The 12,637-nt window shown below is 40.3% G+C and overlaps 1 protein-coding gene across 2 annotated transcripts in view; it reads right to left on the minus strand.

Annotated features, from left to right (window-relative positions):
- fggy (FGGY carbohydrate kinase domain containing) overlaps window positions 1–12,637 on the minus strand; it is a 372,017-nt gene that overhangs the window by 169,978 nt on the left and 189,402 nt on the right. For both annotated transcript variants that reach the window (XM_043699282.1, XM_043699283.1), the window contains exon 8: window positions 7,115–7,243. In XM_043699282.1, the coding sequence (XP_043555217.1) occupies window positions 7,115–7,243 (129 nt within the window). The remainder of the gene's footprint in view (window positions 1–7,114; window positions 7,244–12,637) is intronic.

Genomic DNA, 12,637 nt, shown 5'->3' on the forward strand with positions numbered 1-12,637 from the left:
TTTAAAGAGAGTTTAAGGGTTACTGCGGATTATATCTGCCATAAATGCTGTTGGATGCGAATCTTATCAGATCGAGTGGATCGATTGGAGAGACAAATAGAAGCGATGAGGAATTTGCAACAGTATGTGATGGATGGCAGTTATAGGAAGGGTGGAAAGTCGCAGATACAGTCACATAGATGGGTTAGCTCTAGGAAGGGTAAGAGAGGTAGGCAGCTACTGCCGGAGTCTTTTATGGATATTACAGATTACAGATTACTTACAGTGTGGAAACAGGCCCTTCGGCCCAACAAGTCCAAACCGACCCGCCGAAGCGCAATCCACCCAGACCCATTCCCCTACATGTACCCCTTCACCTAACCTACGGGCAATTTAGCATGGCCAATTCACCTAACCTACACATTTTTGGACTGTGGGAGGAAACCGAAGCACCCGGAGGAAACCCATGCAGACACGGGGAGAATGTGCATTTCCTCATTCCCCATGGATATACCCATTTCAAACAGGTATGCTGTTTTGGAAAATGTAGGGGGTAATGGATTCTCAGGGGAATGTAGCACGAACAGCCAAGTTTCTGGTATTGAGACTGGCTCTAATGCAACAGGATCTGAACCAGATGTGCCAATGGGCTGAGAAGTGGCAGATGGAGTATAATTCAGATAAATGCCAGGTGCTGCATTTTGGGAAAGCAAATCTTAGCAGGACTTATACACTTAATGGTAAGGTCCTAGGGAGTGTTGCTGAACAAAGAGACCTTGGTTTGCAGGTTCATAGCTCCTTGAAAGAGGAGTCGCAGGTAGATAGGATAGTGAAGAAGGCATTTGGTATGCTTTCATTTATTAGTCAGAGTATTGAGTACAGGAGTTGGGAGGTCTTTTTGCAGCTGTACAGGACATTGGTTAGGACACTGTTGGAATATTGTGTGCATCGGAAAGATGTTGTGAAACATGAAAGGGTTCAGAAAAAATTTACAAGGATGTTGCCAGGGTTGGAGGATCTGAGCTACAGGGAGAGGCTGAACAGGCTGGGGCTGTTTTCCCTGGAGCGTCGGAGGCTGAGGAGTGACCTTATAGAGGTTTACAAAATTATGAGGGGCATGGATAGGATAAATAGACAAAGTATTTTCCCTGGGGTGGGGGAGTCCAGAACTAAAGGGCACAGGTTTAGGTTGAGAGGGGAAAGATTTTAAAGAGATCTAAAGGGCAACTGTTTCACGCAGAGGATGGTACGTGTATGGAATGTGTATGGTACGTGTAAATCAGAAACATGCCAGAGGTTGTGGTGGAGGCTAGTACAATTGCAACATTTAAGAGGCATTTGGATGGGTATATGAATAGGAAGGGTTTGGAGGAATATGGGCCGGGTGCTGGCAGGGGGACTAGATTGAGTTGGGATATCTGGTCGGCATGGACGGGTTGGACCGAAGGGTCTGTTTCCATTCTGTACATCTCTATGACTCTATATGCATGTGAATGTGTATTATAAATCATCCCACAGGATTTGAATGCATTAATAAGATCACTTTGTTGTAATCCTGAAGAATTAGTTGTGAACTGTTTTAAATTGGATTTCACAAACAGGGTTTGGGAAGCATTCCTTTGCAAATTTTAAAAAGGGAGAAGAGAATTTAAAAACCATCTCTGTTCAAGATTGAACAGAACAGTAAACATAATTCAATTCATCTCTCTCTCTTCTGTACAACAAATTAAGTTTTAAATGTGAAACTATCAGTGCATCAAACCAAGTGCAACAATTCAAAATAGCAAAAATAATAGCTGCTCTATCAGAAATCACACAACATGTACATTTAGAAACATTACTGACCACCAGCAAGTAGTGCCGGAAGACTGGAGGTTGGCTGATGTGGTGTCACTAAGGAAGAAAGGTGATAAGGAAAAGCCAGGGAACTATAGGTCAGTGGGCCTGACATTGGCAGTGGGCAAGAAGTAGCAGGAATCCTGAGGGACAGGAGTTATATGTATTTGGAAAGGCAAGGACCAATTAGGGATAGTCGACATGGCTTTGTGAGTGGGAAATCATGTCTCACTAACTTGACTGAGTTTTTTTGAAGAGGTAACAAAAGGATTGATGAGGGCAGAGTGGTGGATGTGATCTATATGGACTTTGGTAAGGCATTCAACAACTTGCCTCATGGTAGACTGGTTACCGAGGTTATATCACATGGAATAAAGGGGGAACTAACCATTTGGATACAGAACTGACTCAAAGGTAGAAGACAGAGGGTGGTGATGGAGACCTGTGACCAGTGATGTGCCACAAGGTTTGATGCTGGGTCCACTACTTTTTGTCATTTATATAAATAGTTTGGGTGTGAACATCAGAGATATAGTTCATAAGTTTGCAGATGACACCAAAATTGGAGGTGTAGTGGACAGCGAAGAAGGTCACCTCAGAGTACAACAGGATCGTGATCAAATGGGCCAATGTGCCGAGGAGTGGCAAATGGAGTTTAATTTAGATAAATGTGAGGTGCTGCATTTTTGAAACACCCCAAATCAGAGCAGGACTTATACACTTAATGGTAAGGTCCTGGGGAATGTTGCCAAACAAAGAGACCTTGGAGTGCAGGTTCATAGTTCCTTGAAACTGGAGCCACAGGTAGATAGGATAGTGAAGAAGGCCTTTGGTATACTTTCCTTTACTGGTCGAAGCATTGAGAATAGGAGTTAGAACGTCATGTTGCAGTTGTACAGGACATTGGTTAGGCCAATTTTGGAATATTGTGTGCAATTCTGGTCTCCCTCCTATTGGAAGGATGTTGTGAAACTTGAAAGGATTCTGAGAACATTTACAAGAATGTTGCCAAGGTTGGAGGGTTTAAGCTATAGGGAGAGGCTGAATAGGCTGGGGTTGTTTACCCTGGAACGTTGGAGGCTAAGAGGTGACGTTATAGATGTTTATAAAATCATGAGGGACATGGATAGAATAAATAGACAAGGCCTTTTCCCTAGGGTGGGGGAGTCCAGAAAAAGAGGGCATTGGTTTAGGATGAGAGGGGAAAAATTTAAAAGGGACCTAAGGGGCAACTTTTTCACGCAGAGGGTGATGTTTGTATGGAATAAGCTGCTAGTGGAAGTGGTGGAGGCCAGTACAATTATAACATTTAAACACAACTGGATGGGTGTATGAATAGGAAGGGTTCAGAAGGATATGCGCCAAATGAGGCTAGATTAGTTTCGGATATCTGGTCGGCATGGATGAGTTAGACCAAAGTATCTGTTTCCGTGCAGTGCATCTCAATGACTCTGTAACTCTAAGTGATTTTTGTTAATGTGCTGTTTCATATTGGCCTTGAGAAGTGATTTTGCTAAATGATAAGAAGTGTTCAGGACAACACCATGTAGCCACTTACCCAAAGCGATAATGTCACATACATTTTATTTAATTCTAAGGAAGCTCCACAGATATCAACCCAATCTGGAAAAGGTCACTATGCCTCTGGCCTTTTCAATAAAACAGATTATGTAAAAACTAATTTTTGATTAGCTTTTACCTACATATGCTTATACTTGAACACTAAGTTTCGTTGCTGATTATTCTCTACCAGTCACATAGTCAACAATAAAAAATGTTTTTAATCATACTCAGCTCCTCTCTAAGCATAACTGAATTAGATAGAGTCAGATACTAAATAAAAATGAAATAACTGCCAATGCTGTAAATCAGAAACAAAAATAGAGATTGCTGGAAAAGCTCAGCAAGTCTGGCAGAATCTGTGAAGAGAAATCAGAGTTAATGTTTTGGGTTGAGTGACCCTTCCTCAGTGAGAGCCTGTAGAAAAGAAAATATAACTAATTCAGAAATACACTGCTAATACCCTTTAGAACTGAAACAAAAACAGAAAATGCTAGAGAAAATCAGCAGGTCTGGCAGCATCTCTGGAGAGAAAGCAGAGTTAATTCTGAATATTAACTGATTTCACAATTGCAGCATTCACTGCTCTTTGTTTTATTTTACCCTTTAGAACGAAGCAGTTTAGGACTGAAAAGGCATGTAACTTGTTATGTGCCATGTGAACAGCCCTCAGACAATATGAAACCCTTACACTGTGGTTGTCTTATAAGTGTCTTCTGAAATGGCTTCTCAAATCATTCAATTGTCTCAAAGGCACTTAGGAGTGGACACACCCAGTTGGTGAATAGTAGATATTCAATACACACACTGCATTACCGCAGTAGATAAATCTTTCTGATTTAAGCATTAGGCTAGAACTATTGTTGCAACGGTTTCTGTAGTTGTGTTCTCATGAAAAATATATAGCTCAGTGCTATACATCCTTCCAGACCATTTATCTTTTCATTCCATTTCCAGGAACAGGCCATACATGAGTCACTTATTTCAATTGTTAAATCCAATTTTTATAGCTTTGTAGCAGGCACAGAAACCACACTGTGGGCTCCCAGAATCATTACTAAAAGAATAGTATAAAAACAATTTGACTCATATACAGAGTGACAACTACTACTCTATGTAATCTTTAAACATTTCAACATTACTCCTCTTCATGCAGATAAGATGACATATAGTAAAAGGGAATGATTCCATGAGAAGAGACCGTGGCAATTTTAAAGACTGAATTCCTTTCAGAGAATACACTCTAAAAATCCTGATCATGAGAGAAAAGAATGCCATGAAGGATTTGACCAAAGGGATTCTTTTCCCCCAAAATAAGGGCCAGTACCACTTCTTCCTACTTTTTTTCTTTTTGTCACATTTAAGCTTTTTCCACCACAACAGTCTGAACAACAGAATTATTACAGTGGTATCATTATAGTCTGCTAACAATGAGCATCATTGTATCTGAAGTTGCTTCTGTGTGGAGGGGTTTCCAACTTGGGTCATGAACCAAGGCTACAAAGAGAAGCCTTGGTCTGTCAACAGCCATCTGGTTATTCTCTCAAAACTTTCACAATAATGTAGGCACCATGAATGACTATAGAATTGAAGTATTGTGGCTACTCCCTAGATAACAGGTTGATATGCACAAAAATATTTTCTGTGGTCTTAAATGGTCTGTGCATTTAAAAGACTGGATTCCTGTCTTGAGTTTAATATATAGAACAGTTACAGTCACATGGACTCCATCACAACACCCTGAATTAAGATTTGGGAAGCTTGCCAAATTATGAATGCTCTGTAACCTCTCCAGTTTCCTTTCCACTGGGAAAGTTATGAAGGTATTTCCAGCAAACATGGCATCACTCACTTATTTTATAAAGGAACAAACAGCAGAATGGATTTTCTGACAGATGTTACTTGTAGTGGCTTGGAAGAATTTTATGACATGAAAATATATTGCTATGGTGACCTTCACAGTTTTGGAAAAAGCTGTCCACGGCTAAATTGTCAGGTTGTTGCAGATGTCATTGATTCTGCACTGCATGAGTCATTAGTGCATTTCTTTTTTTTGGAATACAAGATGGCAATGCCATGCTTTGTAAACGTAGATTGCCGGGTACTAGTGCAATGATCATTCATCCTGAGGTATTTTGGACTTGAACATGTTTTGGTGTACATTTGACTAAGGTATGAGCACAAAATAGACAATTATGGATCATACGTCAATTCTCTAATTTACCTTTTGTTGACCATAACATGTTTTGACTAAATGTGTCAAATATGAAAGAAACAGTAAACTATAGTTGAATCACTGGCAAAAAATATATAAGAGTTTTAAGATAATTGAAAAGGAACAGGTTGGAGATAGTGCAGGATCATGAAAAACTTTAGAATTATTGGAAAAACTGCCAAAAGATAACCTATCCAACATAGATAACATGTGAAGCAGGTTAAGAAGAAATTGAACTACATTATTACAGCTTGATAGAAGGTCATACAATGATAATTGGTTAAAAGTGCAATAGATACGGGCTTTCAGCATGGCCAAGACAATGAAAAATAGTTCAGTGAACAAGACATTCCAGTAGTTTCAACAAGTTGCCATAGTCTTACCAGGCCACAGGATTGCTCTCTCAATAGACAGAGATGACTGGTGGTGAGTAAACCTGATGGCCACCATGCCTCAGGCAAGGGGAGAGAAGTTGAGAAGGAGTGTCCTTCATGATAACCTCAGCTGTTGTGGGGATTGAACCCATACCATTGGCACCATATGGCTTCGCAAACTAAGCGAATCCCTCCCCCAGTGATACAGAACAGACAGAAATACACTCATCCATGAAATGCGCATTCAACACAAGATTGGGAGAATTACACCTGCCATTCAGAAACAGCCCACAATCCCACCCATCAAAACATCAGAGAGATTACAGTGACTCTTAGCCTTTTAGCTTTGCTCCCATTTCAAATATTATACTCCACAGAAAAGTCTATGACAACAAGATCACTAATGAATAGGTGTTTACAATGACAATCAAAAAGTTTCAATGTGATAAATAATTCAAGAGCGAACGACATTTTCCATGGCTTTAGTAGGACAAAGGAATTTGGCCCCCTTATTCAGATAGACTGCACTTAAGCAAGTTTCCAAGATAAAGGACAGATACATCCTAGAAGCAAAGGAGACTGAAATGTCTCTCCTTTTGCTTCACCTAATGACTCATATTGAGGTACATAACCAACATGAATGATGATTTCTCTTTATTAATTTGTTGTCTGAAGTATTGTCTAAGTTTAAACAGTGAGTGCCTGCCCATCAATGGTATCCAGGCTAAGGAGGACACTGTCTTCATCAAGTGTGTACACACTGCATTTTCCAGCAGCAACCACCAGAATATTAGGCAGGGATCCTTCTTCAGTGCTCGGATTCTGAAAAAATAACTTTATTTTATGTACAATAGGACTGCTGTGTTCCCCAAATATTCTGATCTTATTTCTGATATCCAGCATTTGAAGCTTATTCATTTTCACAAGTACCAACATTAAATTGTGCTATATAATTTAAAAGAGCAAATAAAAGTAATTGCAACTAAATGCAACTTTAGAAAAAAAATTCATAATACTTCTGAAAAAAGGGCCAAGGAATAATAAACTTATCCAATTTATCAAGTTGACAATTCAAAGAAAAATAATTTTACATAAAATATTATTCAAATTGTTCACTGTTTCACTCCCATCCTCTTTTTTTTCAGAATACCTAAACCTCCTGCATGGGCGTCAATCAGCGATACTGCCACAGCAATTCCAATAGGTAGTCCTAGTGCTTGAGCAGCAACTGGTGTCAAGCCTTTTCCCACACGGCTGCCAGGAGACAACACGTGGTTCCCTGGATCAGACAGAAAAAGAAAATTGTTAGCCAATAGAACAAGCATTGCATTCATGTAGACCTGAGACAGGTTGTTATAGAAAAGGTACTGAAACCTGCAGATGTTAAGCTTCTAAAAAGAATCATTAAAAGTAATAACAGTTTAGCCCTAACAAAAGCAGTCTTAAGCTGTGAAGTCCTGATGTTATTTTTAAACTAAGGTATTATTAGCCGTTTATCGTGACAAATTCATTTTAAGTAAAGAACTTGAATACTTTATGAATATACAATATCCAGTAAATCTTTTCTGATCAACCTGTTCAGAGATATTATATCACACCTTTGGACTTTAACCCAGGTCACCTGGCTCACATAAGGGGACACTACCATTGCCTGAAAGAGCCCATATCAGCCACAAGACTCTTATTATATTTTCTAATCAATTTGTTCAGAGATGTTTGCATGCACCTCTGAAGCAGGTGGAACTTGAATCCAGGCCTCCTGGCTCAGATGTTGGGACACTACTCTGCATCACATCAGCCCCACCACAAGACCCTTATGGTAACTTATATGATTCAGCACACTTGCTACAAAGAACAAAATAATAGGATACAAAATCACTTGGGCTGTGATTTGGATTACAAATCCCTACCCACCCTGATCAAATTCAGATTTGTACCCTTCACTTAAAATTCTGCAGTAGGAATAACGAACCTTAACTTTAGACATTTGTTTCAAGTTTGCCCTCACTGGCTGGAAGCAGTGCTTCATTTTTGGGTGCAGTCTTACCAACAGCCTTTGTGTCCTTAGATATTGTGATATTATTCATGTGTAAATTAAGACTCTAATTGTCTGTAGACTATGCATCCACATATAGCATCATCATTAAGTCCTCAACAAAAACAGATGCTACAAGTGCACTTTCCATAAGAAGTCACATATATGTCTGGCTGAAAACCCAACTGCTTTACTAAGTGAAGAAAGCCTATTATCATTACTTTGTATGGCAACCATGTGAATTTAGTTTGACACCACTGTGATTAATTGTTGAGTAACTTGAGAAACCAATCGATTGTATTAGACCAGTATTTGAATTGCAGTAATCCGAGAAGAAGGCCTCACACCATTTTGTCTGGGAAGCTAGAATTGGCTTATAAATACTGGCCTCACTAAAGACACCCACATCCCAAAAATGAATTAAAATGTTCCACATGGCTTTATATTCTTGGCAATCAGTGTTATTTTGTGGTTTACGCTACTAATCTTCATCTTGATGGACTTTCATGTCACCCAGAATATTTGTTTAGGTAACTAGAAAAGCACTGAGTATGTCTGGTAAGATGAAATGAACTCAGTGTGGAACTAAACATTTTTTTATTGAGTGATCAAAGAAAAAAATGTTGCTGTTTAAATCCAGCTGTCAGCTTCGTGTGAATTTTCTCCTCATCTTTTCAATAATTTTGTTTGAACACTCTCATTTTTTTTTTCCTCTACATTGCACACACCTTATACATTATTTTTACTCTGCCTCTGATGGGAAAAGAGAAGGGTATTTACTTAATCTGGAAATAGCTTCTCTCATGTCTTATTAAATAATGTAAAATTATTGCAAGCCATTTCTATTAGACAGTGAAATATTAGAACAGTATACTTTCTACTTTTTAATGCATGTTCAGATCTTACACATTAGGATGGAAATCTCCTTTTTATAGTTCTAAGTAAATCCAGTGAAAGTCGCTTAATGAGCTACAGTTTGAGCAAGCGGTATGTTTGGGCTTGGCTTCAATTGTTTCCTGAGTCAAAGAAGTTCGTTAATGTGCCACCCATGGGTAAGAAAGCTGACAGTTGGATCTGTGGATTAGGGCATTGTAAAAGTGCCCACTACCTTTCCACTGCTTTTGTCCCCACTGTGATTTTATGAGCAACAGTGGAGGCATCAATTGAGACATTCATTATTATCCCAGTTGAGACACTTTAGTGGACAATTACTACCTAGTTAAGAGACTCACCCTACTGTTGCCTGGATTAAACTGGGAGTGGCACAGGCCCTTGTCAAGCAGTTAGTCTGGTAGGTTAATGGTGAGTAGAGGGGAGCTTCCTTCCTAACTGGACCTCTGTGCCCATGAAGGATCCCGTCTCCAGGTTCCCTCACTTCATGGTCTCTTAAACCTTAGCCTCAAAGCAACTAACAACTGTCCTCCCTGACCCCAAACTTAGAAATTTCCAATCCTTCACAGATCACATCCTCATTTAGGTGATGCATTTAGGCAAGACTAATTCTAGAGCATTATAAAATGAATGGAAGAGCCTTGTGAAAAGTTGATGGGCAGAGGGATCTGGGAGTGCAGGTCCATTGTACCTGAAGGTTGCTGCATAGGTGGATAGAGTTGTCAAGAACGCATATGGTATGCTTGCCTTCATTGGATGGGGTATTGAGTATAAGAGCTGGCAAGTCATGTTAACATTGTACAAGACATTGGTTCGGCTGCATTTAGAATACAGTTCTGGTCACCATGTTACCAAAAGGGTGTGGACACTTTGGAGAGGGTGCAGAGAAGGTTTACGAGGATGTTGCCTGGTATGGAAGGTGCTAGCTATGAAGAGAAGTTGAGTAGGTTAGGTTTATTTTCATTAGGAAAAAGGAGATTATGGGGCAACCTGATTGAGGTTTACAAAATCATGAAGGGTATAGACAGGGTGGTTAGAGACAAGCTTTTTCCCAGGGTGAAGGATTCAATAACGAGAGGTCACGCTTTCAAGGTGAGAGGTGGAAAGTTTAACGGGGATACATGCAGCAACTACTTCACACAGAGGGTGGTGGGCGTTTGGAACACGTTGCTAGCAGAGGTGGTAGAGGCAGGCACGGTAGATTCATTTAAGATGCATCTGGATAAATGCATGAGTAGATGGGGAGTAGAGGGATACAGATGCTTAGGAATTGACAGACAGGTTTAGACAGTACCTTTGGATCGGCTCAGGCTTGGAGGGCCGAACGGCCTGTTCCTGGGCTGTAAATTTTCTTTGTTCTTTGTTTAAGTGTACTACTGGCAGTGACCACCATGCACATTGGCATTACTGGTACCTTTCTAGCTGCTGCCCTCTGGTTGGCTGGCAGTGCTGAATAGTTTCATCCTGTCTTTGATGGATAGAAATCCTGCTACGCCCAGACTGTTCAGCATCAATTAGCTTTTAAATGGCTGGTAGTCCCCTTGATGGGCTCCTCATTGAGTTTTAATCTGAAAGGGCCAAGATAACATTTTCTCATTCACTCATGGCTGGCCAGCATTTATTGCCTATCCCTAGCTGCCCTTGAATTGAGTGACTTGCTAAGCCATTTCAGAAAACAGTTGAAAGTCAACTGCATTGCTGTGGTTCTCAAGTTATATGTAGGCCAGACCAGGTGAGGAGGACAGATTTCCTCCCCTGAAGGGCAATAGTGAGCCAGATGGGTTTTTTTTCGACAACTGACAATGATTTCATAGTCATCAGTGGGTTCTTAATTTCAGATTCTTAATGGCACCCTTTATTTTACAGTTCAAACAGTCAGTTGACAGATGAAATTCAAATACTCAGAGAGGTTAATGGTAGGTTTCCCAGCAGACATGAACTTATATTTTAGGAAAGTTTCCACACCTTAAGCAGGGGAATTTAAAAGTTTTAAAAAGAGGCATTTTCCCTTAGTAAAAGGAAACAGAATTGAGAAATTGTCAGACATTTTATTTTTAAGTAAAAGGCAGAGATGATTCCTGCCAAGCTTTGGCTGTGGATTACTTTCATTGATGACAGATCTTTTCTCTAAGCTTTATATTTCTGATACAGTTCTGGTATTCATTTAAAAGAGATGTCACACTTCCACAATTACATAAATGATATTAATGCTGAGAAATAGGCTGGCAGCATGACTTGAATGATGGCTACTCTTTATATTAGGCAGTTTGCCTTATTTATATATGATTAACGAGTTACAGACACTCAATGGACATTCCTGCACATCTCACTCCTGAAGACAACTTAAGTTCTGGGCTGCAGGATTTCCAGTTATGACCCTCTGATTGGTTCTGGGACGATGGTGAGGAGGAGGTAAAACAATCAGAAAGCAGAAGCAATAAGGAGAAAAGTTGGAAGCGACCAGAGGCAACACTCCTACACAGGTAAGTTTTGATAAGCTTTGATGGCTGCTGGCAGTCCCATTAAGATCTGCTAGTTTGCTGCATGTTGACCAAATGTTTCCGAATGCAGCATTACAAAAGAAGCCTCAAATGGGCATGAGATCATCAATTGCATAGGAGACCTACCGTCCATTTCAGATACAGGTTACGATTGCTTCTTGTTTTGTTCTTTGTTAATAAAGCATGTGCTATATCTCCAATTGGTATCTAGCAAGCATACCTCACCTACCATATAGGATGTTTAAGTGTCTATTTTGCATCTGTGTGAAGAACTATTTTTAAAACAAAATTCCTTAATTACAGATTCTAAACTACCATGTATGCAATATATGAGAAAATATGAGATTATTCTCAACAGTTACAATCGCCTTCTTTTATTAAAAGAAAATTGCTTCTGAATAGAATCAGCAATATGGTAAAATCATTCTCTGAAAAGAAAAAGCAGCCGCATAAAACTGGCATGACTCCAGTTTAAGGTGTGTTACCTTCTAGACTCCACCCAACACTAGCAGTTGTGAGATTTTTCCATAGCAATAGGGATATGTATCCACTGTAAACAATGTAAGATAAGAAAATATCTTCAAATTGGTTTTGGAATGCTTTTGGGTTCTATGGTACAAAATTAGGCAGCCAATTAATTCAGTCTTGTGCCACTCAAATAAGCAATGTTAGCAACAAGATGTTTTCATATACACTGCACATGTATGTGGAAGGTATTGACTTGAGTTCTGTTCAACAAACATGATCTCTGCTAGGCTTCCCTGCAGGATGGGGATCAGTGGTGCTGGAAGAGCACAGCAGTTCAGGCAGCATCCGAGGACAGGCAAAATCCGAGGACAGGCAAAATCGACATTGCGGGCAAAAGCCCTTCATCAGGAATAAAGGCAGAGAGCCTGAAGCGTGGAGAGATAAGCTAGAGGAGAGTGGGGGTGGGGAGAGAGTTGCATAGAGTACAATAAGTCAGTGGGGGAGGAGATGAAGGTGATAGGTCAGGGAGGAGAGGGTGGAGTGGATAGGTGGAAAAGGAGCTGGGCAGGTCGGACAAGTCCGGACAGGTCAGGGGATCGAGTTGCTGGAGGTTAGAAGCTAGGATGAGGTGGGGGAAGGGGAAATGAGGAAACTGTTAAAATCCACATTGATGCCCTGGGGTTGAAGTGTTCCGAGGCAGAAGATGAGGCGTTCTTCCTCCAGGCATCTGGTGGTGAGGGAGCGGCGGTGAAGGAGGCCCAGGACCTCCATGTCCATG

The sequence above is a fragment of the Chiloscyllium plagiosum genome, chromosome 11 (genome assembly GCF_004010195.1).
Source record: "Chiloscyllium plagiosum isolate BGI_BamShark_2017 chromosome 11, ASM401019v2, whole genome shotgun sequence".
NCBI lineage: Eukaryota > Metazoa > Chordata > Chondrichthyes > Orectolobiformes > Hemiscylliidae > Chiloscyllium > Chiloscyllium plagiosum.